This window comes from Phocoena phocoena, chromosome 2, assembly GCF_963924675.1.
Source record: "Phocoena phocoena chromosome 2, mPhoPho1.1, whole genome shotgun sequence".
Taxonomy (NCBI): Eukaryota; Metazoa; Chordata; class Mammalia; order Artiodactyla; family Phocoenidae; genus Phocoena; species Phocoena phocoena.
The window spans coordinates 113,047,425-113,074,804 of NC_089220.1; the positions used below are offsets into that span (position 1 = coordinate 113,047,425).

The following is a 27,380-nucleotide window of genomic DNA, read 5'->3' on the forward strand; positions in this document are numbered from 1 at the left end:
TGGGTAGTGGCAGAATTGAGTTACCTTATAGGACACCCAGTCGGTGCCCACAGAGAATTGGAGAATTGCTTGGTGTGGAAAAACCCACACATATTTGGGAGTGCAAAAGTATTCAGTGAGTTGTGAGTAAAGGAAACAAATGTTTTCCTTTCACCCAGTAAACCCTTTCAGTGGAACAAAATGGCTTGGAGGGGAACTCCCCACAGGAAGAGACTAAGGATGTGGTCCCACAGAAGCCTGATCAGTTCAAGATAATTGTATTGATGTCTAGAGAAAAATGCATATCTCAAAGAACTGAGGATACAGCTAGCGCATGGCACGTGGATCTGACTAAAATCAAATAGATAAGAAGACAAAAGACAACTTCCCAAACAATCCACAGACTGAGCTAAGGGTCTGTTACTCTTCTAGACCATCTTTGGGTGCCCAAATTTCTGTAGACAAGCAGGCCAGGAAGGCTGCTCAGCACTTACCTCATTCCCCAGCTAAGAAGGGTACACCCTCCAATACTCTGTTCCAATACGGATGAACATGGTATATTAAAGGAAATACCTCACGGAGGGCATAGCCCATGGCCACGGAAAACAGCGGACTAGAGCGCCTCACACAGGACCAAAACCAGGGCCTAATCAAGGAACATCCCCTAGTGCCAAGAAAAGGAGGCCTCACTCTATTTACCCAAGAATATTCTTACAATTGCCAAGGACAATTGTAGTGTGATTGCTATGTGCCTCTATTCTTCCCCTTTCTTAACAGGAGGGTTTACTGTGGATAGCCTATCCCTGCTCCAACATTGTATCTTGGAGAGATGGAGGATGGAAGATAACTGGTCTCTGGGTCAAGAAAATCTACATACAGAAATGATGTAGAAACTCTAAGGACTGAAAGAAATTCTTGGGGTATTTTTCTCGAGGAAGGGATAAATAAATCTAGTATGCAGAAGGGAAGAAAGTTAATATTTGTAATCAAGAGGACAGATTGTGGTAGATTATATTATTGTTCACTCTTTACCATGCCCATCCTTGGAAGAGGCTATACAGCCCTGCCCATTAATTTATAACTTGCCTATACCTCCAATGGGAACAATATTTGTCCCTGTGCCTCACTAACTTTGAGCCTAGCCACATGACATGCTTTGGCAGTCATGAAGCACTCCGCACCTGAACAAAAGCTTCAAGAGATACCACAAGTTTCAGCCGGCCCTCTGAGTTCTCAGTACCACGTAAATGGCAGGTCCACACAGAGGCTGCTCCTTCAGTCTGGGTCTTAGAATGAAAACATGTGGAGTAGAGCCCCTCTGCACAGGCAGCCCAGAGTCTATGTTTAATGTAATGTGATTATAAGCCACCAAAATTTGGGGGTTATTTGTTGCTGTAGCAAAGTTGATTAATACAGAAATCAAATGAAGCAAAAGGTAAAAAGGGGAGGGATTTTGCGATGCGTAGCTATTATTTTGGTAGCTGAATATAGTGCAAGATGCCTGTGGTTATAGACTAGTGCAGTTAGTGAAGGATCTATGTTTCTGTAGCAGCTAGGGGTATGAGTAAATACAGATTACTAAAAGGATAAATAAGTTCAGTTTAGTTGTTGGAAGTGAGGTTGTGGCAAAAATAAAAATAAGGTTGCAAACCTTATAAATTAACATTTATTATTAATAATAAGCACTTCATATACACTTCACGTAGTCCTCAACTATAAGCAAAAAAGGCTGTTATTATCATCTTCATTTTCCGTATAAAGAGAAACTTAGAGAAGTTTACTGACTTGCCAACGTTAAATAGCTACCAAGTGACACAGTAAAAATTCAAATTCAAGACTATCTAATTCTAAACTTCAATTTTTTTCTATACCATGCTGGCAAAAAAAAAGGGTACAGATTATTTAATAATCATTCCATAGAAGGGTTACCTTGGTTTTATACTTTTTACCAATTCTACAAAATGGATGCGAGAGAAAGCCGATACCATGAACTCAGTTCTAAGTCTGAATCTTATTAAATAAATATATTATTCATAATGAATTTCTTCTTTTATACTCTAAGATGTTCTTATTAATGTGACAACCAAGATTCCAAAATAATACACCTTTTATTTCTACTGAATACATTTTCTTAAATTCAGACTACAGTAATTCAGAATTTTGAAGATTCAGATTAAGTGATGGCCTAAATTTACCTTGCTGATATGAAAAGGATTTCTCAAGTAAATCAATAATGCATTAAAATGATCGGTGATGCATTTTAGATTAAAGGAATATTTTAAACACTTTATAAACCATTTAATAGCCCTTACCTCACCCATATAAACAAAAAATAAGAGGTTTTTAAAATTATATAACACAAACTCATGGTAGAAAAATTATACAAGACTAATACATATTCAAAACAAAAGCAGCAAAGACAACCTAGCAAAACCATCATTAAGGGATAATAACAACTTTATATTTTGTTACACATTCTTCCTCATTTTCAATACCTAGATATATATTTACTTTTAAATCAAAATACACACATTTCATTTAAATGGTTATTCTTAATATGCGTTCAATAGAATTGCTTACAAATGAATGTTCCTAACTTGGAGAATTCCAAAGTGTATTCAAATATCAGTCTTTCTGGCTCCCCCTGCTGGACACTAAGAGAAGCTTTTTATTATTATTATTCAATTCGTTTAAACACTCAATCTCAGAGAAGCACTAATTTATCATTATTATAAACATCTTTGGGAACTTGTCTGAACATACAGTTTGGCCAGAAAGAGTACAATGGTCTATTGTTGAGGGCACTCGCTCCTACTAGCCAACAGGGATTTGGCATGAGAAAATCCGGGACTAAGTTCCCAGTGAGTTCCCAGCTTGATTACTTATTTGCTAACGACCTTGGTCAAATTATTTATGCCTTCGGAGCTTCAGTTTCCTCATCTGTCAAATGAAGGTAATATCAACCACCTCATTAGTCATAAGGATTAGAGTTAACAGAACAAGTGCAAAATAAGTGGCAGTTAAGTATTATGCTGCCACCACCACCACCAAGGAGCTGAGTTGTGGTTACACAGCGTAACTCCTTAAGAATTACTACACAGCAATCAAATGCAAAGAGATTAACTTTTAAAATGTAAACTTACTGTATTTACACTCTTTTAATAACTTCCTGTTGCTCTCAAAACCAAATCCTTAACATGACCTCTAAGATTCTTCACAGTCTGGTCCCTACTGACCTCTGAAGTGTAATCTTGAAGCTGGATACTCTTCTCCCAGCCCTCTAATCTCTTTTCATAGTGAAGTTCTTCAAAAGTACCAGGTTCCCTCAGAGAGTACCTGATTACAGCATTTCCTTCCTCTATGATACTTAACAATAACGCATTTTTTTAGATCTCAGCTCAGCTTTTGCAGAGACACTTTCTCTGACTTCCCAGACCAAGTCGGACCTTCACTATTATATATATTATGGTATACCTCTCCTTCACAGAGCTTATTACACAGTGCTGTAGCTTTATATTTAAACGTGTTAGCACTGTAATACTGTCTCCCCGCCTTGTCTGTCTACAAGTTCCTCAAGATCAGGGAGTAGCACTCCATATCCTCACAACCTAGCCACTTGACTGCATAGAGCAGGCACTTAAGTATCTGTTGAGTGACTGAATAAACAAATTAACAGATAACTGAAATCAAAGAATTCTTTCTAAACCTGACTACTTCACATACAAAGGTAGCCATATAAATATAAAGCAACATTATGAATACTTTCCTTTGTATTACTTCTCAGGCAAGCTGCTCATAAAGTCTGTTCATAAAATCTGATAGACAATAATATACAGAAATATCTTTAACACATATACTCAAAGAAAATGTTGTGCCTTTCAAAGAGAAGAATTTTTAAGAGCACAGAGACCTAAACATATGATAGTCCTTTAACACTATTTGATTTAAATTTTTTTAAAAAATTAATGTCTGTGACTTGCTTTTGTAACAAATATTCAGCTGAAAATTTGTCTGAAATTGAGTGTTTTACACTGTACTACAGAGTTTTACTTTTCAAGGGAACCTGTGGTTGCAAAATAGTAGAGCTAGCAATAACCAGCTAAAAGGTGTGCTTCGTGGCTTCTTTCACAAGTATGCATATTGTACTATTTTAAACCAACACACACCTCCAATTGCCTTAAAGAGTGAGAACTTTTTATAGATTTAATTCCTTCCTTAAATAGTAAGCATTCCCAAGTATATAGTAAATTTTGGCCCCAAATGGCTTTTCCTCTATTCATTTATACCAAAGCCAGAAAACAAGGAAAGCTCCAACCAAAAAAAGCAACAAGGTTTGCAACACATCTCCTAGACTCAAATCTTATTTGATAGAATATTTGATAAATTTATTTGATAGATGTATTAGATAGATTTTTGTCTTTATTTGATGATTTTAGCAAATCCTATGACTGCAAAATAGTAATTGTTACTTTATCCCCAGGAGCTGCATTGTGATGTACAGAAAATCTAAAAATTTCCTATGTTATCATTCAATCAAAAAATAGAAATGAAGAGTGAGAGCACAACTGAAGTACCTATGAACATACTGGAATGAGAGCAGAGGTGCATTTAAGAGGGAAGGTTTTCAGGAATTCAGGTACTGACCATGCAGGAACAATCCAAGGAAGATGACAGGGACACCAAGTCATCAAAATACAACAGCTTTAAACATTTGAATGGTATGACTCATTCCCACTCTTCTGATGCTACCTTTACCAGGCAAGCTTCTGATAAACTTGCTTCACTATAGGGGTAGACTGGATGGAGGTACCCAGCCCACTAGTCAACTACTTAGTTCTCATTACACAATAATAAGATGACACTTAATACCTCAATGGACTTTCAGTGTTCCTCAGCTTCTTCTAATTCAATCAAGATTGAGTTTCTGCTTAAACAAGCCTAATGTGAATTTATCAAAGTGACAAAAGGTATTTCCTGACAACAGGAAATTGGGTCTTCCCTAACAAAACTTTTAATTCAAACTTTTAGAAGACATATAATACATGAGCAACACAGAGGAAAGTGTAAAAAACTGTGAATGGCACTGATTTTCTCACTAGCTTAGAAGCATACTCTTTGCTGATCTTTTCATAATAAAACTAAATCTCTCCAAAATTCAGGTTTTAAAAGTACATACCCAATCATTCTCATTTACCTTGGCTTTAATTTTCTTCTGAGCTAGAAATAAGATCACAGAGCTCAGTACATTGAAAAGGCATGCAAACATTAATCTAGGTTGTAAGGGCACAATTTTAAGGAATAAACATTCAGAAAAATAATGGAAGGAAATAACCAAAGAGTTAACAGCTACAGAATGTGGGATTAAAGAAGACTTGAATTCTTTATATTTTCTGTATTTTCTGAATTTTCAACAATGAATATTGCTCTATTCAAGCTTCTTTACTTGCAAGAAATAAAACACCCATGGAGTTGCCTTAAGAAAAACGGGATTTATCATAAAGATATACAAAGAGCTGCAAGAAAAATCTCACAGAAAACCATAGTTGAGCTGAGCCCTACAAAGTCTGGAGCTAGGGGTGGCCCTGGCATCACTTCTGTTCCAGGAACCTCAAGAAGATACTGAGAGGAGCTGCCCACCAATGCTCGGCCATATACGTTGTTCAATTCTAGTCCATCCATGTCTTCCACTCTCACTATCAGCCACAGACATGCTTCCTTTGCTTCCACTTTAAACTCCAAATTACCTTCATTTTAAGCATAAGGCTGTGGTTAAGGTATAAGAGGGTTAGGAAAACAGGCAGCTTTTGCTTAAGGACTGAATTTTACTTTTTTAGATTATGAATTGAATACATACCCATGGTTTTTAGAAAGAGCCAACAGTATAGAGAAGGCAATATAAAAAGGAAAAGGTTCCCTCCTCTTTCCTGGCATTTGGGGCGGGGGGAGTACCCTATAAAAGGAAAATTAATATTTATGTTTCTAAAAATTGTAAAAATATTATTTAACAAAGAGCAATATCCATAGTTTTTCCTCACTTTATTACATAAACGATTGTACAATTAGAAAATGCACATAATCAAAACAAATAGGTTACTTTAAAATTATTTGACATTGCATCACACAGAAATAATATGAAGCACTATAAAACTGATTGGTTCCATTTTAAATAGATATTTTTTCTGAACTTTATTGTCCACAGAGCAGATAAATTTATATTGACCACCTATTTATAAATTATTTGAAATACTTCATCATGGTAGAAATATTTTCATTTCTAATACACTTTTCATCTGTCCTGCTCAGATTAAACTGGCTAAAATGAATATAATTGAGAAAACGTTCTCAGAAACTAAAAACTCCAAATATACATTAAGGTAGTGACATTTAATTTACTGAATACCCTCAAACTGTCCTAGAACTTCTACTTGATATGGACAGCTATCTCAGATGGTGGTTTTCAAGTCTTTTTAATTTCAGAAACTTTCTTCAAAGAAGTCCTGAAATAAACAAAGAAGAGCAGTTTCTCTTTGAAGGTAGGGTCCCTTTACTGGCTGTATTCTTCCTTTGTCCTCTATCACCTAAAATACTCCACAGGGCAGCTCAGCCAGAATGTAGCAGGCAAGCGATCTGCATCAAAATGACCTGGTGCATGTGTTTATTCAACATGCAGAATGACACCACTCTAAATCTAAACCCATCCCTTAAAGTGTGGTCCAGGAATATCTTTGAGAACCCCACATTCCTGTACCCCTTAAACACAGGAAACTATTTTTAAGAGTTTAATGAAGAATTTGGTGTATACTTTTCCAATTAAAATAAAAATCTCCACTAACCAAACTAGGATTATACTAATAGGCTGTCCTCCAACTTGCTTTTTTCACATAATGTATCTTGGATATCTTGACATGTCACATATATGTAAATATGGAGATTTTTCACAATCTAAGTGATAATTTCTAAAGATTTACAATTTTCTATAATCAGAGAAATGTTTTAAAAAGGAATGAATAACAAATGTTTCAGTTTTGCTATTTTTGTTATTTTGAGTACTTTGAATTGATTTTAGAATTTAATGTTGGGGATTATAATATTAATATTGTACTGGAAGATACCTTTATGGGACATACCCTCAGTTTGGTGTTTGGAAGTTAACTGGCAGATTTCTAAATTGGTTAATTAGTTTAATTATAGTTTTCATGTTTTGGAAATATTTAATAACTCTTAAAAGCAATTTTGAATTTTTCATATATTTTACATCAGTTAAGTAGCTGTATATGAAGAATAATTTGAATTTGGCATGAATAAGTAGTTTTCAAATTAATTAGTACACTTTAAGTATTATTTTATAGTCAAATTATAGCAAACTATTCTAACAATTGTATTTCACTATACAATTGGAATTAAGATATTTTGTATTGATTTTAATAAAATGGTGGCATATTCAACAGCTTTCAAATAATACTTTGTTTTTGAGAAATTATGGAGCTTAGTTAAAATTCAATATCTTTATTATCATCTTAACAGAGGACTGTAGTTATTTGTATTGCAGCGATTATTCTAACTGGAGTTAATAAATGCTCATGCTTATAACCTCTTGGCTGATGGTGACAGAGCTCATGACTTTGCTAAAGGCAGGGCTAGGCACTGTGTGTAATATGAGTTTCAGTTCACTGGTTCTCAAATGCTGCCTAGTGATACTCTCAGGCATTGTGAGAGGTACGAGGGTGGCTCATATCCATTACCATATTTTTCTGAGTTTCAAGGATGTTTAACGATGAGCAAGTCTGAGTTCTAGAACAGTTGTGGTGCTTTAAAATCATTACTGTTCTGAGCTGACAGACGAATTTGAATAGGTGGCTATCAGGGCTCAGAGTGTGAGAGTGTCTTGGAAGATTTTCTGTCCCTTTTGAGTGTAGCAGGACCCTATTTGGGAACCACTTCCATATTGTGAACAAATTAAGAAGAGCAGAACATTTCATCCAAAGTCTTATATAAAGTATATACATTGAAGAGAAAAATAACTGCATTCTCTTGAGGTCAAAATCTTAAACTTTATGTTACATTCTTTCTAATAAGTTTTATTCAGTTTTAAATTTGCACAGTATTTTTCTATATTTAAAAACACTTGCTAGGGCTTCCCTGGTGGCGCAGTGGTTGAGAGTCCGCCTGCCGATGCAGGGGACACAGGTTCGTGCCCCGGTCCGGAAGGATCCCACGTGCCGCAGAGCGGCTGGGCCCGTGAGCCATGGCCGCTGAGCCTGCGCGTCTGGAGCCTGTGCTCCACAATGGGAGAGGCCACAACAGTGAGAGGCCCGCGTACCTCAAAAACAAAAAACAAAAAACACTTGCTAAATCTACATGTATACAATATAATTTTTTTAAATATAAGATGGTTAGTTATTTTTAAAAGAATATCTTTTGTACTTCAACCACAGCCTTTTACTTAAAATGTAAGAAATTTTTTATAAAAGAACAAGATCAGCCACAGTACTTAAACAGAAACCAAGCCACGTTCAGAGGTTCACTCCTACAAATAAATAATTTGCTTAGACTTTTCTAGTAATATAGATATAACACAGCCTCACATATTTTGTAATTTGTTATTCCCTGTTCACCTTTCTCCTGGAGTTATCCTTACTGTTTTGGGGGAAAGATGAGTTTTTAAATAGATCCATGAGTTTATTATTTTAAAAGGCCAATTTTTAAACATTGCATTATTTCTCAAGTGAGAGTATATGGAAAATGCAGAAGAAAGTTTTTAAATGGTCTACAATAAAATTAATTTATATTAATTAATGGCAATAAGAAGAACTATTATGGTTCTGTTTTGGGGGGTTGTTTTTGTTTTAGTTTCTGCATCCTGGACTATTAAATTAATCTACTAATTGGCCTCCCCACTTCTACCCTTGTCCCCCTTGTCTACTTGTAAGCTACAGTCTACTCTTCACACAGCAGTCAGAATATTTTTTAAAACATAAGTCAGATCGTGTCCTTTGACATGACAATATTCCTTTGCTTAAAACCCTCTAGTAGTTAGTATTCTTGCCATAAATATTTAACCTGAAAGTAATTATTAGGAAGAAGTCAAGCAAACCCAAATCGTGGGATGTTCTGTAAAAGGCAAACAAACAAACAAAAAACTGGCCTACTGGACTCTTTAGATTGGGATCCAAACACAATCCAAAATCCTTACTAATATATGATCCGGACCCCCAAGAGATCACTGATAAAATTTCCTTCCACTTTCTCCCCTTCACTCACTTCACTCCAATCTTCATGGCCTCCCTGTCTTTGAATTATGAAGGCAGCAAATACAATCCCATCTCAAGGCTTTTTAACAAGACTTCTGCCTAGAATTATTAGTAATTAAGAGGAAAAAGCAGACTCCATTCCCTCCAAAAATCTTACTGTATCACAATGTATCAGTTTTCTATTGCTGCAAAACCAAACACAGAGATTTAAAATAGCTACCACGTATTATTGCTCATGAGTCTACATGTCAGCTGGGCAGTTCTGCTGTGCTGGGTGAGACTGAGTAATCTTGGCTATGCATGTGTCTGCAGTCAAATGGCCCATGACTGGTCTAGAATGGCCTCTTTCCCATGTCTGGTGATTGGCTAGATGTCTGTTGGGACAATAGGAGCAACTGGTAACCAGCAGTCTAGCCAGGCAAGCGTGGGCTTGTTCACAAGAGAGAACAGAAGCATGAAAGACCTTTTGAGACCTAGGCTCAACATCATTTCCAACACATTCTATTGTCCAAAGCAGGGCACACGTACAACCTATATTCAAGAAGCAGGGAAATAGGCAAAGTCACATTGCAAAGCCTATGGATAAAGGGAAGGGTAGAGAATGGGGCCACTTTGTAATCAATCTACCACATATCATGACAAGAGCACTATTTCAAAATGCTGGTACATCTAAGATGTGGGGGTGACGGGAATGAAAAATATAAAGGATGATAAAAACTATACTTTGTTATAAATCCTATAAAGCATGGTTTCTCAACCTTGGCACTATTCAAATTTTGTACCAGGTAAGTCTTTGTTCTGGAGGGTGTGTCCTATGCATTGCAGGACGTTTAGCAGCATCCCTGGCATCTACCCACTAGATGCCAGTAGTACGCCCCCAAGTTGTAATAACAAAAAGGTCTCCAGATATTGGCAAATGTCTCTCAGGGAACAAAAATCACTTGTAGTTGCGAACCACTGCTACAGAGGAATGAATTAAGGTAAAGACAATTTGGTCTTATTCTTGCCAATATAACCTAATTTTACTTTAAAAGGCCGTTCAAATGATTCTAAAATGCAAACTTTACTTACGGACATGTAAGGTGTATACCAAATTCTTAACAGTTTACATATTAAAAATTCAAAACTTCATTGACAATACTTAGATTCCTGCTAATTTAACCAAAAATATGACCAGATTTTTGAAGTCAATATGAAAGACGTTAATTGCCAGAAGTTCAACTAAACTTAACAGTACTGGCTCTAGGATTTGGTGTGGTACATATATAAACCCCAGACTGGTCTATTATTTATATTTTTATAACAAATAAAAATAGAAATAATAGAAATAAAAGAAATGGTGGTGTTTCTCTCCCAACCTCCAAATATAAAACTCTGTCTCAAAACTATAGTTCATGTCCAATCCTCCTCTCTTCCCATTTCAAGGCAATGGCAATATAACTCCCAATTCCACCTCTGACTTTAGCACCGATTACAAATGTGAAACACGCCAAGAAAACCTCCGTAATAAATTACAGGAGTAGAAAGTCTCAATAAAAGAAGGAAGAAAACAACAAATCAGAACATTCCCTGGGCATATTGAAAACCTAGCAGTCATAGTCATGAAATATTTATTGATCTAGTTCTGTTTTCACAATACTTATGTTCATAAAATGCTATATACGAACCAAACTGCCTCAGATGCATAAACTAAATATTCTCTAACTTACATTCATGTACAAATCTGTGATAGCTCTGGCCAAGTGAAGTCATATATACAAGAACCAATTTAAAGACACTTTCTGGATTCTCTGGGTGAAAAAATAATAGTCTCTCCTTCAGAGAAAAGAAAAGAAAATGGGATAACTTGCTAACCCAGTGATGCACCAATGAGCAGGGCTGGGACCAGGGAAAGGGGAGTGAAGTGCTTATGGCACAAATTTAAGGAAGGACTCACTCTAAGGGGCAGGCAATGAGCCAAAACATGAGGCAAGCACCTGCTGTTTTACTCTCACCTCCAGTCCATCAGGAATTGCACTTAACAGCAGAAACAGCACCCTGATTTCTGCAACCCCAAGGCCTGTCCTATACTAAACCTTGGCACTTACACCTTACTCATCATCTCTGTGACCCCTCAAAGAACCACAGGGCCTGCCTAACCTTCTAGTCTGACGGTACCAAACAAGGAACCAGGGAACCCAGCAGAAAGAGTCACCCACACGTATACAATTGGAACACTTAAGTTTTGAAGTTATGAAGGTTGGAAAAAAGAAGCATTCCAGGAGCTCCAAAACTCTGTCCTTTATAAAGTTGGCCTTGCGTTTAAAAGTGGTTTATAATTTTTAAGCATGCGTATTCACACTTTCAATGGAAATGTTATCACTTTCCACATCTTTTCCCAATTATTGCTATTTAACTGAATCAATGTCATCACCCAGGAACGCTGAAAAGCAATAGCATACCTTGTGGTTAACAATGTTAGTTTTAATAAAGCAGTTTCATACAAAAAATAAATATAGGATAGGGTTTCATCTTCATGATGCAATACTATTCTTTTCCTACTTATGGTCCTCTTCAAGGCTACCGAAGAGCAGACACAGGAAGTTTATCTTATAAGTTAGAATCAACAAAAACCCTACATGATCACCTCACTGCATAAAACGAGACACTTCATTTGTCCTAGGAGTACACCCAAACACACCACCACACCCAGCAGTGTTTCTCAAGGGTCCTAAGTGGAGTTCCTTCCTCTTGTGACTCACCCTTTCCCACACTATGGGAACAGTTCAACAGCAGGAATGCAATTAGATCTAAGCAATTAGGAAAACTGCTGTCCCATCTCCTCAATTGTGCATAGAAAGAGCTCTGATTAGTAGAGCTTAACTTGTACGACCCCTTGCAATAAAGCTCCGTATTAAGGCTAAATCACTTCAAGTGGCTTGAAAACAAGTAATATTTGGAACAAGGCCTTTCACATCTTTATTTTAAAAGCCATAAATAAGGAAGTTAAATCTACCTTTCCAATGGCCACGTCTTGACCTCTACAAAGAATCTCATTTCCAAAACTGTGCAGGCCTGTGCGTTCCTCTCAACACAAGACATCAAAAGCTATTTCCTCAGCAAATTAGTGATGTGGTGAATGTTAAGGAACATAGGGGTTTTAGTTTATTACCAACAGGTTCTTTCTACCAATGATCTTAATTACATATATTTAATAATTAAGCCAAGGGAAAACACTCAGAAGCTTTTCACGTGTAACACTTGCCAGTAAGAGCCTTTCAGGGCTATGAACTTGCATGTTCTCAGTAATAAATTCCCAAATAAAATTAAGTTCATAGTTTTACATAAATAAGTGTATTAAAATTATATTAATATAAATATATTTTAATTACAAAAATTAAAATCGTAACAAAGAAATGGAAAATAAAAATTGCATAATCGATAACTATGATCATCTTTGTATATCCCCCACTGCTCTTTTCCCATGTGAATTTTTACATGACTATTATCAGGTTGTACCTATATTTTTTATTCTGATTTTTTTCACTTATAAGATTTTCATTTCTTCCATAGAATTTCTTCATATAGCAGTATAGACTATGGCAAAACAGTCCTGCATTTTCTACTGCTGTGTAAAAATTACTACAAACTTAGAGGCTTAAAAACACTTATTTATGAGTTCACAGGTCAGAAGTCCAAGTGGGGTTGACCGGGTTCTTTGCTTAGGGTCTCTCAAGGCCAAAATCAAGGTGCCAGCCAGGCTGGGTTCTCATCCGGGAAGAATTCACTTCCAGGCTCATTCAGGTTATTGGGAGAATTCCGTTCCCTGCAGCTATAGGCCTGGGGTCCCTGTTTCTTTCCTGGCTGTCAGCCCAGAGCCTCTCTCTCAGCTCCTCAAGGCCTCTCGCATTCCTTCTCACATGGCCCCATCCATCAAGCCAGCTACAACATACCAAGTCCCTCCTGTCCTTCAAATCTTTCTGCCTTCCAATTCTGCTGTAACCCAGAGAAAAGTCTGTTTTTTAATTCTCATATGATTAGAATAGGTCCACCTGGATACTTTCCCTTTTGTCTAACTTGAATTCCAGTGGTTAGTAACCTTAAATTACATCTGCAAAATCTCATTTATCATGTAATATAACATAACCAGGGGCACAGTATCTCATCAAATTCGAAGTCCTAGAGATTAAGGTGGGAAATCAGGGAAGGCCATTTTTAGAATTGTGCCCACCACATCTCTGTCACAATAGAAAATGTATTTCTAACTGTGGATTATATAGTCAAAAAGCTTAAAGGTCATCTAGCCACTGGGCTAGAGAACTTTAACATCCTTTCGAATCCTAAAATGCTAAAAAATTTAAACATGTTAAAGAAATAAAGTGTAAGGTTATTTTAGTAAAGAAAATAAAATTATATGAATTTAAAAATTAGTTAAATTGAAAAAGGAATTGAACTTTCCCCTAGTTTAAAAAAAAAAAAAAAGACATGTTTTTGCAAACTTGTCACCTTTTGGAGCCAATTTTCTAGTTACACCAAAAGGCAAAGCATGAATGTGGAAACAAAGGTTAGCACCAAATCATAATGCCTGGGTGAACCAGAAGCAAAGAACTCTGAAACCAGTGACAATTTCTATAGTACAAAACTCTAGGTTGATTCTTGCTATAAAGAGTAGAGGAGGGGACTTCCCTGGTGGTGCAGTGGTTAAGAATCTGCGTGCCAAGGCAGGTGACACAGGTTTGAGCCCTGGTCTGGGAAGATCCCACATGTCGCAGAGCAACTAAGCCTGTGCGCCAGAACTACTGAGCCCACGTGCCACAACTACTGAAGCCCACATGCCTAGAGCCTGTGCTCCTCAACAAGAGAAGCCACCGCAATGAGAAGCCCGGGCACCACCACGAAGAGTAGCCCTCCCTCACCGCAACTAGAGAAAGCCCGCGTGCAGCAACGAAGACCCAACGCAGCCAAAAATAAAAATTAATTAATTAATTAATTAAAAAGAAAAAAAAGAGTAGAGGAGGTAAATGGGCCAAATGAAAACCTAGCTCATAGACTGGCTATTCTACCCAAGGTTCATTATGGAAAACTAAGACTAAGGATACAACACTGGGATCAGGCTGGCAAGGCATTTCAGAGTGATTCGGCCAGCTGAGTTTGGTATGAGATAGTCCCCATGCCCACCACATAAATCTAGCTAAAAAAAAAAAAAAAAAAAAAGGAAAGGGGAGGGAAAGGAAGGAAGGAACCAAACCAAACTGAACCAAATCTGGCATATAGAAGGTGCTAAATCAATATCTGTTGAATGAAAGTAGAATGTAATAGACCATAAATGTTTGTTAGCCTTCAGGAACTGCCCCCCTCTGGACAGAGAAGAGAGCTCTTTCTAAATCTCAGCTACTAATGGGCTAAACACTACTAATAGCCTGCCAATAGGCTGACACTGGGTCCAAGGTGGGGCAATCTTCAAGGGGACTGGATAGCAGTTCCTGGGAGCGAAAGAAGAAAATGAGGGCAGACGATAAAAGTGTTAAGACCAAAAAAAGGTCTGAGAAATATGAGTGGAAGTGAAATCTTTAGTCTCAGAGTAACTGTAATTTATACAATGGCCAATATACAAGTAGATAGAATGTCCCTCAACAGAATTCCAAAGACTTGTTCCCAGCAAAATAAGTGAGATTCTGCCTATTTGTATTAACCAGTGGAAAGAGTATATTGATAGCTATGAATGATACCACGGAATGAGAAGCTCATACAGTTGTAAATATAAAACACTAGCTATACCTTCAACTGTATCAAACGCACACATAACGTCTTCCTCAGGTGGCAAAACACTCTAGATCAAGGGTTCTTATTCACCTGTGCTTATAATGATTATTAGCATAGCAAGTTAAGCTTTCAAAAGTATTTTTCAAACAACATCATCAGAACTTTGAGCTATTCATCCAAATTGACTATGAATCAGTGTACCTTAAAACGAGGCTAAGTTGCTACCATAGGAAGATGGAGACAGTGTTCTCCCCGCCCCCCTTGTGAGTTATTACCTCCAGTCTGGGACTGTACCTTCCCCACACTGCATCAGGCGCAGGGGACTTAGTGGGACTCGCTCAAGGCTAGCAGGCAAGGGCTCTGACCACTTGTCTGTTGACTGTGTGGCTGGCAAGTCACAACTTCTCTGGGTCTCAGGTGACCCATGTTTCTCTGATGTATGCCTCTTCTCCATCCCTTCCAGCATTGTTATGATTCAGGCCCTCACTAATCCTTGCCTACGGTAGCACACTCATAAACAATCTGCCCACCTCAAATCCATCCTGAACACAGCGACCACAGTAATCCATCTAATAAAATACTTTTGATCATATGATTCGCCACTTCGGCATACACAGGACAAAGTCCAACACTTACAGTGTAGCATATTTTAAGCCATTCCAAGATGGCTTAACCCCAACCTCCCCTCCTGCCTACCTCCCCTTCAATCCCCTTGCCTATTATTTTGGTGGCAAAAAGGTAAGCTGACAATCCAATTGCCCCTTCCTCCAGCTCTGACATTTCTCCTCTCCATGCCTCTGCTCTTGCTGTTCCCTCTGAAAGGAATTTCTTCTTTCCTGGATCACTCCTACCCACTTCTTTTAAGTTTCAGATCAAGAGCCTCATCCTGCAGACTGGTGGTGGCCAGGGGGCAGGGGAGGTGGGAAGCAACTGCTTAATGCATACAGCGTTTTCTTCTGGAGTAATAAAAGTTTTGGAACCAGACAGAGATGGTGCTTACACAATACTGTTAATATACTATATGCCACTGAATTGTTCACTTTAAAGTGATTACTTTTATGTTATATGAATCTCACCTCAATTTAAAAAAAAAAAGCTGCAGCAGCAGCTCCCCCTGCAAAAAACCTTCACCAACTCCTCAGCCCCAGATTGGATCAGCACCTTGTACATTCCTCTATCACAGCAGTTATTACTTTATATTATCCATTTATAGAGCTCCCATATAGTATTTTGAGCCTCTTTATCTTCCTCATCTTCTTAGCCTAGGCCCTCAAGAAATTTTTTTTTTAATAAATAAAAAAAAATAGAGATACCATTTACCTCCCTCGAGGCAAAAGGCTAGGGTAGATGATCTTTTGAAGATCTAGGTTATATAAAAGCCTATGAGAGGGCTTCCCTGGTGGCGCAGTGGTTAAGAATCCGCCTGCCCATGCAGGGGACACGGGTTCAAGTCCTGCTCCGCGAAGATCCCACATGCTGCGGAGCAACTAAGCCCATGCGCCACAACTACTGAGCCTGCGCTCTAGAGCCCGTGAAGCCCACGCACCACAACGAAAGAGTAGCCCCTGCTCACCACAATTAAGAGAAAAGCCCACTCGCAGCAACAAAGACCCAACACAGCCAAAACCAAAATAAATAAAATAAATTTTCTTAAAAAGCCTATGAGAGCATGTATTAATTGGAAAGAAAAAGATCAGGAAAGACTGCTATTCATCTGGTTATAAAGGATAAAAATGATGACCTCTGGTGAGATTTTTTCAGTGAGTAATAGTAAGAAATAACATTTATTGAGCTAATTGCAATTATTAACCCCATTTTCCAAATAAGGAAACAAATATATTTAAGTAACTTGCCCAAGGTCATAAAGCTGGTTACTGGGAGCAGCAAGATTCAAGTCCAAGTCATCCAGACTGCAGACCTTGACCCTTTAACACTAACACACTAACCTGCCCCTTCACACTGCTCCAGGCATAGTTTCAAGAGCTATGAACGGACAGTCTTTGGCCCACAGTGTGCCTTTTCTAAGGCTGAGAAAACACTCCATTTTCCACATTTATCTACTTATCCATTGCCATCAATGTTGTTTATATTTCATAACGTTTTAAAAATACATAATGTTAATTTTTTAAAAGAATCCAACAGTCAAAAAAAATAGAGGTGAATCATAAAGTAGATCTCCCATTAAAAAGACCTCTCACATGTCAATCAGCAAGTGTTTATGGGCTATTCCTCATGTACACAGCAGAAAAGATCAGAGTATGCCAGCCTCACTAGAACCACACACACAAAGACTTCCCCACCGTAGACTCATTTTCATGGTACCCCAACCTCTGCACAGGGTAAGTATCTTGTGGATAAGAAAACCATGGAATAACAAAAACCAGCTAGAAGAAAAATTACACATTCACTTTTTTAGTTGAGAAAGCATGATTGTTTTATGTCCTTCCCCATCACCTTTAACAATGCCACAATCTGGTAAGAAAAAAATTAACCAAAAGTCAATGAGATTTTTAAAAATATATTTGTGCATCTGAAAGGGAAAACTTTGCTACAGAGGTAATGTCAAGCCTTGACAACATATCAATTAGGTCAATATTAAAAACATATCATTTCCCCCCACCCCAAAAAGCATATACCCTTTTAGACACACATGTATACACGCACACACACGCACGCATGCACACACACACACCCCTCTCCAGAGAGTAAACCAACAATTTTTAATTCTATTGGACTCTCAGGACTTACTTTACCCATACATCCTCCATCTAATGCTAAAAACAAGGATGATGGGATAATATACTGGGTGAATATACAAATATACACAACAACAAAAGGCAAAAGGGATACAATATGACAGTATCAATATCAAACAATGTAGAATTCAAGACAAAAGTTATAATGGGACAAATTACAGATTTTTATAATCACTAGTTACACTTTAAAAGAATATAAAGTAGCCAGGAAACTTAACGTATCAATTATCACAAAATTAAATACATAAAGCAAAAACTGTTTGAAATATACAGGTGAGAGGACAGAAACACAACTATAGTGAAAGACACACTACTCTCAAAGCTACAATAGGCCAAAAACTAGCAAAACTAAAGATATAAAGCTCTTAAAGATCAATATGAACAAGGCATAAACAGAAAAAATGGTCAAATAACACGAATAGACAATTCTTAAAACAAGAAGTGAAAGTGCCAATAAGCATAAAAATATCATCACACTCCCTAGAAATTAAAAACACAGATTAAAGCAAGAAATTTTTTGGTTCATAAATATGCTTTAAATAATAGCATCCATTACTGGAAGGGTGTGTGGAGCGCAACAATTTTATACACTGCTGGATGGGACACAAATTGGTTTTGAGACTTACCATGAAAGGCCTTCCTTTTGCCCAAACACCCCACCCCACAATTTTTTTGGTCTTTGGCTTAAGGTACAAATCCCATAGCTTTAAATTTTAAATTATATCAGTTCACAATGGTTAAGGACACGGGTTCCAGAGTCAAGCCACCTGGCTCTCCACTTATTAGCGATAGCACCTTGGGCAAGTCAATTATTTAACTGCCATCTATAAAATGATGGCAATAGTACCCACTTCTTAGGGTTGCTGTGAGGATTATGTGAGTTCATGTAGAGCACTTAGAACAATGCCTGGGACATACATGCTCAAAAAATATTGGCTATTGGCACTTGGACTTCTTATAAGTTATTTCTATTTAAGTAAATTCACTAGCATTTATTGAGTTCTCCTAATGGGACATTTGTATCTGCTCAAGTCATTTCAAATTACTTGTAATTTTAAGTACAAAGTTTCTTAGAATCAAATACAATTCAAAAAGACATACATATCATTACTGCGGCATTAAGGTAATTAAATGCTGACTAAATAACAAAGAGGCACTATGAGATCTTTAAAAATAGCCTAACCTGTGGTTTATAATCTGGTGAATAGAATTACAATTGACTTGTTTTGTTCTTTATCTTCAACTATATTTTGTTTTCTACAATGAGCATGTATGACTTTTATGGGGGGAAAAAAAAGATTTTTAAAAACAACAGACAGCCATTTATCCTCATTGGTTCAGTCAGGCATCCACTCTCTCTCAAGGGCACTTGCCAGTCTGACTCAATTATATAAATACAGTTCATCAAATCCCATCCTAGGTCAGAGCTTCAGTCACTCAACTGTATCGGTTCGTGTTTTACACTTCATTTTGGAGACTATACTATGTGGAAATAAATTAGTCCACATCAATAATATTCAGGATTCCTGAGAATAAAAAAAGTCCAACAGACAAAACTTTTTATAACTATAAATAAGTGAGTTTATTCTTGTGGTTTTGTGCTATATTTTTAAACCTGGAAGAGCTATTACTCTAACTATATAAAAGCTATATAAAGCTTTTAACTGTTTTATGATTTAGGAAAAGGCAATATGCATGTATTAGCCTATCATTCTGCTTATAATTTCAGGAAGTACATTTCAACGATCTATTTGTAGGCACATTGCCTACAGAAATCAATTTGACTTCTCTTACATAGATAAGCTCATGCAGGTGGAAATTTTCAACAATCTGTTATATCCCTTATGTGAGGTTAGACAAATGCTTGCATAATCTGTAACAGGACAGTAAAGGTTTCCATATGACAGAGGTGAAACACAGAATACGTGAGTTATGTTTAAATCTAATATTCTGGGATCTAGATTTCTTCACCAAGCCTACAACCATAAGTTAAACAGGGTTAATGAGAACAAAATTTTGCTGGCTAATTTAGCTAATTCTAGCGGGGAGGGGATAAGAGGGAAAATGAACTTGTTAAGTTATTAACAGGATAATTTCTGAAGATGAAACTTTACTAACTCCAGTCAGAGATCTCTCTAAATGACAGTTTAAACTTGTCAAGGAATTCAAAGTTTTAATTCAAGGTAAAAAACAAAAAGGAAAGAAAAATCTTCCTCTGACTATCCCCCCAAGCTGTCACCCTATAACTCCTTACTTTCACTGAAATTCTTGTCAATACCTCATCTGCACCATCTCTTACCAAAACACCAAAGTTTGTTTTCAAACCCGATGCTCCCACAATAGGCAATATCATTTCACAGCTCCACACCATTGTGCTCACTTCTCTTTTGCCCGCAGTGCCCTTCGAACTGTCTGGCCTAGGTTCAAGCTTCTCCTTTCTACCTTTATCCCTGACCCTACCCTACATGTCTGTGCTCTCACAGCAATTTATACACACCTATTGATATATTATGGCTCTTAACATACTATAGTATTGTTATTTTATGTCTAGCTCTCTTAAAATTCATGAAGGCCATGACTTGATCTTTCTTATTATAGAAACTTTAGAACATATACAAAATAATATCACAAAAGTAAATACAGTAGTATCATTACCCAACCAGCTACAATAATTATTAACTCACAACTAATCCTATTTCAACTATACCCCCCACTTACTTCTCCCACCCACCCACAGATTATTTTGAAGCAAATTCCAGACTTCACATTATTTCACCTGTAAATACTATACTTTTAAATGTTTCCCTGAAAGACAGACCTCTTTATAAACATAATCCCATTACTACCATTGTCACACTTAAATCTTTTAAAATAATAATTCCATATTATCAACACAAATCCAGTTGGCATTTACATTTCCTCAATTGTCTTATAAACTTTTATTTTTACAATTATTTAATCAGGGTCAAATGAAGTCTACCATTGTGATTAGTTAATATGTCTCCTAAATCTCTCTTAATATCTAGATTTCTCCTCCATTTTCTTCTTCTTCTTATAATGTATTTTTGAAAAAACTAGGCCATTTGTTCTAGAGTTTCCCATGATTAGAATTTTGCTCATTGCATCCCCATGTTTCTCTGTCCTCTGTATTTTCTGTAAAATGGTGGTTAGCTCTAGAGGCCTATCATATTCAGGTTTGGCTTTTTTGGCAAGACTGTTACTTAGTAGAAATGAATATTTCCATCAGGAGATAAATTATGTCCAACTGTCTTTTTTCTGAGACATTAGTAGCTACTCATAAATGACTGTCTGGATTCTATATCCATTAATTCATGGGGAGCTGTAAAATTGTGATATACTAATTCTATCGTCCCTTCTTCATCTATTAGCTGGGGTGAAATACCTGTTATAAAAAAGAAACTTCCCCTTATTGAGTATTTGGTTACCCTGAGAAAAAGCCCAAGTTTCATTCTTTCTCTTTATTTTCTGGATCTTAAGAGAACACATCAGTTCTTCATTATGAACTCAAAGATTTATTAAAGAATTCAGTCCAGTGCCATATTATCCTTATTGATGATCAAACAGTCCCCATCACTGGTCGCCTCTTCAAGTTGGCTCCCTCTCGCGTCCTGATCTTTGATAACTTCTTTGCCTTCTAGTGTGACAAAGGATGCCATGCTCATCTTGCACATTTTCTGCTCCCAACTTGGAATTATCCATTTCTTCAAAGATGACCTAATTATTAATTCAGTCTTGAGCCTAGCTCATGTGTGCCATAAATGTTTCCCAAACTAAACAAGGCAACTGCCTTATTTTGAAACTAATGATTTTAAACTTGAAAAATGTGTATGATGCACAATACATAAATGCACAACCATTACTCCACTCTTATTAAAAGAAGTAATTAAAATGCTTAACTACTCATCATTTAAGTTCTTGGACTCATTATGTACTAAAAGACATACCAGAGCAACTCAACCCTTCTGATCTGGTATTATAATAAGGTTCAGCAAATAAAGTCAGCGTGATGACCTGGGCAAAACTGCTGCTGGGCTGAAATCCAGAAGTATAAAAAGAGGGCTTCTTTATTGTGATCTTCCTTCAAGAACCCCAAGAAATACAACGCAGGGGTAACCCTAGGAAACTGTCTGAATAAAGCTTTAATTAAGGTAAACATTTTTAATTAAAGGTTGGCATCTTGAATGAAAATGAGTAAACACCGCTCAATTAAGTATCTTGTGTTTAAACTAAACATAACTATTTGTGATCTTAATGTTCACATTACCACAAAATCATCAATATAAGAATAACAATAACATCCTTTCAAACACGCCCACATCCCTGAGTGGAAAACACAAATGCTTCATTCTCGAAATCACAACTAAAATCATATTTAATCCTTTATGCTTTCTAAATAATCTCAAACTTCTACTGTTGGTGGAAACCAAAAGAAGTTTTTTAAAGATTTTTCAGTTGTTATATTTGTAACTCTAAATTCTTTTAGAAATACCGAAATTTTCTCAGGGTACTGAGACATTACGAAGATGCTTTAGAACGTACTTGGTTGCTGATTTATAAAATTCATTGCCCCATTTTAACAGAAGCCTAAAGAAAGGGCAGCGAAAATAATCACTGAAGAACCACCCAGGTCAGAGATTACCAGTATAGGTACAATTTAAAGTAGAGCCCCCTTCCAAAATGTCTCCTTGCAATACTGCTTTGCAGTTTAATTACTACTCAAATTTCCTAATCTGAACTAGGTGAAAATAAAACAAGCTTATTCTCACTGTACATATAACTGTACACATAACTGACTGAATATATAATTGACTAGATCTGAAATAGCATTTACAGTCATTTTTTTTTAATTACCACTCTTACTTCTTTTTTTTTTTTTTTGGCTGCGTTTGGGTCTCCGCTGCTGCGCTTGGGCTTTCTCTAGTTGTGGCGAGTGGGGGCTACTCTTCATTGCAGTGTGCGGGCTTCTCATTGCAGTGGCTTCACTTGTTGCAGAGCACGGGCTCTAAGCAAGCAGGCTTCAGTATGTGCAGTATGCGGGCTCAGTAGTTGCAGCTCACAGGCCCTAGAGCACAGGCTCAGTAGTTGTGGTGCTCGGGCTTAGCTGCTCTGCGGCATGTAGGATTTTCCCGGACCAGGGATCGAACCCGTGACCCCTGCATTGGCAGGAGGATTCTCAACCACTGCGCCACCAAGGAAATCCCTACAGTCATTTAATTATCCCTTTCAGAAACCCGAAGCTCCAATTTAGTAATTAAAAATAAATCTAACAACAAAAATTGTCTTATTTTATGATCAAAAGCTGCAGCTATCTCCAGATTTAGCTAGTAAAGGACTCTCAAATATATTCTATGCACAACTTATAATTGTGAATTATATTTATTTATATGTGTATAAACACACTCCCATTTAGTGAACTCTAAACTCATGGACATATTTATAACAACGGTACTACTCAGAATATTTGAAATGCCTTATATAACATATAATTATAATTTAGCATGTTAAGCTAATATGCTACATTTCACATATGATAATATCATAAAATATTTACATACCTCAGTCTATTTCTAATGTGTCTCCAGATAAGCTTAAATAAATACATGAAGAAAACTATTTATGAAATACACATTTTAACATTTTTTTCTCAAAGTTGTACAAATCGTGATCATTTCCCTGATGATTAAATGAATGTTTTAAGATTCAAAATAGGTAGACACGAGGGGAAAGTGGAAGAGAAAGAAGAAAGCAAGATGTATACCTCTTACCTTACACCAGAATAAATTCTATATGGATTAGAGAGTTAAATGTAAAAATGAAACAACAAACAAAAAACTAGATGAAACCAGGGAGATTTTTCTCTTTTTTTGCTTAATATTGTAGAGTGGAAAGGCCAAGATATAACATAAACTTAAAAAGTCACAAAATAAAAGGTTGATACATTTAATTGTACAAAAATAACTACACTCTGCATAGCAAAAGCCACCATAAACAAAGTCATACGACAAACAACCAATTAAGAAAAAACATTCATATTAAAAAGTATTAAAAAATCCCTCGTGGCGCAGTGGTTAAGAATCTGCCGACGCAGGGGACACGGGTTCGAGCAATGGTCCTGGAAGATCCCATTTGCCGTGGAGCAACTAAGCCTGTGCACAACTACTGAGCCAGCGCTCTGGAGCCCATGCGCCACAACTACTGAGCTCGCGTGCCACAACTACTGAAGCCCGCGCGCCTAGAGCCTGTACTCTGCAACATGAGAAGCCCACGCACTGCAACAAAGAGTAGCCCCCGCTCACGGCAACTAGAGAAAGCCGGCGTGCAGCAACAAAGACCCAATGCAGCCAAAAATAAATTAATTAATTAAAAAAAATAAAATAAAAGGTTAATTTCCCTGATATAAAGTACATACAAATGAATAGGAAAGAAGTCAACAACCAAATAGAAAAATGGAAAGGGTAAACTGTTCACAGAAAAGAACATGGAAGGAGATTTTAAAAATATGAAAAGATACTCAACTTCACCCATAATAAAAGAAATACAAATTCAAACTATCCTGAGATACCGTATTTACCTATCAGGCTGGCAAAACTTAAAAATCTGAGCGAACTTTAAAGAAAAGCATGGGAAGTGATAATTGCTCACAAATTGGGTACATGATGCACAGAGGAAATTTAACAACATTCTTTAAAATTACATATGCACATATCCTTTAACCCACCAATCCCACTTTTAGGAACTGATCCTACAAGTATATACACACACACACACCCACTTGAAATATATACAGGTTTATTCATCATAGCATTTTTTATTATAGCAAAAGATTCGAATGGGGATGCTCTGAAAGGGCCTAAATACTGGAGTTTAAAAAAATATATGGAACAGCGGGTACAATGTGTTACCATTTCTATAAAGGGTGAATACTTGTATTAATATTTCCTTGTATATGCTAAACTCTCTCTGGAGGGATATGCAAGCAATTGATAACACCATTGGCCTCTGAGGAATGGTGGGGGGCAGGCAGAAAAACTGAAGGACACAGGTGGGAGAGGGGCTTTTCGCTGTAAATAATTTTGTTCCTTTTAAATATTAAGCCATGTACTATGTTACCTATTCAAAAGCAAATAAATAAAATTTAAATATTTTTGAAGGCAAAAAGATTTAAAAACAGATGCTCAGCCATAACAATACATACACATGTGACCAAATAGGACATTAGAGATTATGGTTTATAGACTGAAAAGCAGAAGGAATCTATTTCCCTTGTACATGTATTGTACTCTATCAATGCTTGGTTTGGTTTTATTAGTCATCACACTCATTTATTTTCATTTGAATATTTTACAAAATTTATTTGAATATTTAACTAATACTGAGAGATGTTCACTTTTTCTAAGCAGGTAGATTCTATTTTTTTATATACCATATATTTCTCTTTATTTTTATGCCGTTATTTTAAGAAAAATGACAGAATGCTCAGTGTAACAAATGCTGAAGATTTAAGCTCAGAGAGATGCGCTTCATGTGCCAAATACATAAAGTGCAAACTGGCATGCTGATAATACCAATAACAACTAAATACTCTGCATTTCTAGAAGAGAAAACAGGCTAAAATTAAGGTGTACAAACCTAGAAATGGGATGTGAATCCTTGTGCAAACCAAACGGGTATAATACTATGAATAATCCTAGAAAAGTGTATCTTTAAAGCTGAAAACAACCTGCACTACAAAGAAGTTGAATCTTTAACTCAACTACCTATAGTGACCTCTGATATCACTAAATGACGTTTCTGCCAATTATTTTATTTTAAAAAATAATGTGAAAGTAATCATTCCTTCTATGGGCTAATTAAACAATTTCATGCTTTATTAAACAATATCAAATCATCAAATATCATGCCATCTGAAGCTATCCCTTTTTTTTTCTTTGTTTTTTTCAGTTGGGAATTAAAGAGCCAAGTTTCGCCACAATTTCCTTTAAGTCCAAGTAAAATCATCCTAGAAGTAGTCAGGTGGGGAGAAAGGCAGTTCTGAATTCACTCAAAAGCCAAAGCAGATTAATTAGTATTCTCATAAAAAGCATATAATCATTGGGTAAAACCTATGTAAACTTATTAAGGTCCATTTTAATTACTCCAAATGGGCAACCAGGCATTTTGAGCATTACATCTCGTTTACGTTTCTGACTCTTCCAAGACTTTTAAAGTAACGTTTATTCTAATAATACAGAATGTTGGTGATATGGCCAACTCTTCTAACTTGCCAACTTATCTAAATCCCAACATCTGCAGTCAGGCTGTTTCTCAAGATTTCTGTTCTCCTGCCAACTTAAGAGAGGCCCTGAGAACTTCTTAGCGTGCACACTGAGGCCGGGCTGCAGATCTGCGCCGAATGGAGGTCTACACGGGTCTGTCCCACAGGTGAGACTTACACGGTCCCACAGGACAACCACCTTCACTTCCAGGGTCACCACCCATTGGGGGCGTTGTCTTTACAACTACGCTCGATTCCATCTGCCTCACTCAGAAATCAAACTTTCCCAGGGACCTCGCGACAGCGTCCAGAACACGACTTCCACCCAGCCCGGCAGCGCTCACCCACGGAAGGTCCGGAGTCCGGGCGGGGCGGCGCCAGGTCCACTGCCCTGCCCACCTGGACTGCGGGGCGCCAAGCCCCCGCCCGGCCCGCAGCTCCGGGGACAGCGGGGCGCCCGCCTGGGCCCCGTGGAATCGCGCCGGGTCAGAGCGCGCTTGGGATACGGCGGCCAGCCCGGGAGAAGGGAGGGGCTGGGGTCGCCGGGGAAGGGCCGGGGTGGGGGACAACCCCGAAAACCGAATTGAGGAGGAGGGTGCGATCCAATCCCGAAGGCCAGGAGCTGGGAGACCCCGGGATGAAGGGCAGGAAAGGGATCCGTCGAGGCCCGGGGGCGGCGGTGGGCAGGGTCCGCAGGGTCTCCGGGCCGACGCGGAGCCCTGGCCAGAAGAGGGAGGAGGAGTCGCCAGGGACGACCCAGCGGGACGCTCTGAGGCAAAGCCGAGCAGAGGAGGACTCCGCGGCTCGCGGGAGGGCAGCTCCGGGAGTCCGGGGCGCCCACGGGCCGCGGGACTCACCGCGCTGGCAGCGGCGGCGGCGCCGGACGACGCGGGGCCGGACGCGTCCTGCCTCCTCAGGCGGGACTTGAGGCTCTTCATGGCCAAGTCGTGGCAGTCCCTCTCCCGCTGAGCGCGGCGTGTCTGATCCGCGCGCGAACCTTAGAGTCTGAGGGCTGCAAGCGCTCAGAGGAGGCGGCAGCGCTGGCAGTCCGGGCCCCACCTGCCTGCCACCTGGGGGCCCCCGGCGGCTGTCGGCCCCTGGCGGCGGTCGGCCCAGGGCCTGCGGCGCGGCTCCCCTCCCACAGCCAATCCGCCTGCGACCCTGGCGGGGATGGGGCCGGCCCCGACCAATAGGAATCCGGGAAGGGGGTGGGACTTCCCTTTCAAACTTAAAAACACCCTTCCTCTCCCTGCTGGAGAAAAAGTTTGGAACTTCTGATGGGGGAGTGGCAGAGGTGGGCGGCCAGCGGTCTGGAGAGACGCAAGAGGCAGGCTCCAGACCATCGGCGCCCGCCTACCTGGGTGATGGAGCCTCAGG

The 27,380-nt window shown here is 38.2% G+C and overlaps 1 protein-coding gene across 1 annotated transcript in view; it reads right to left on the reverse strand.

Annotated features, from left to right (window-relative positions):
• The window catches only part of UACA (uveal autoantigen with coiled-coil domains and ankyrin repeats), an 85,141-nt gene extending 58,200 nt beyond the window's left edge, over nt 1–26,941 (reverse strand). Inside the window, exon 1 of the mRNA XM_065871080.1 lies at nt 26,861–26,941. Within this exon, the coding sequence (XP_065727152.1) occupies nt 26,861–26,941 (81 nt within the window). The remainder of the gene's footprint in view (nt 1–26,860) is intronic.
• Nucleotides 26,942–27,380: the final 439 nt, after the last annotated feature.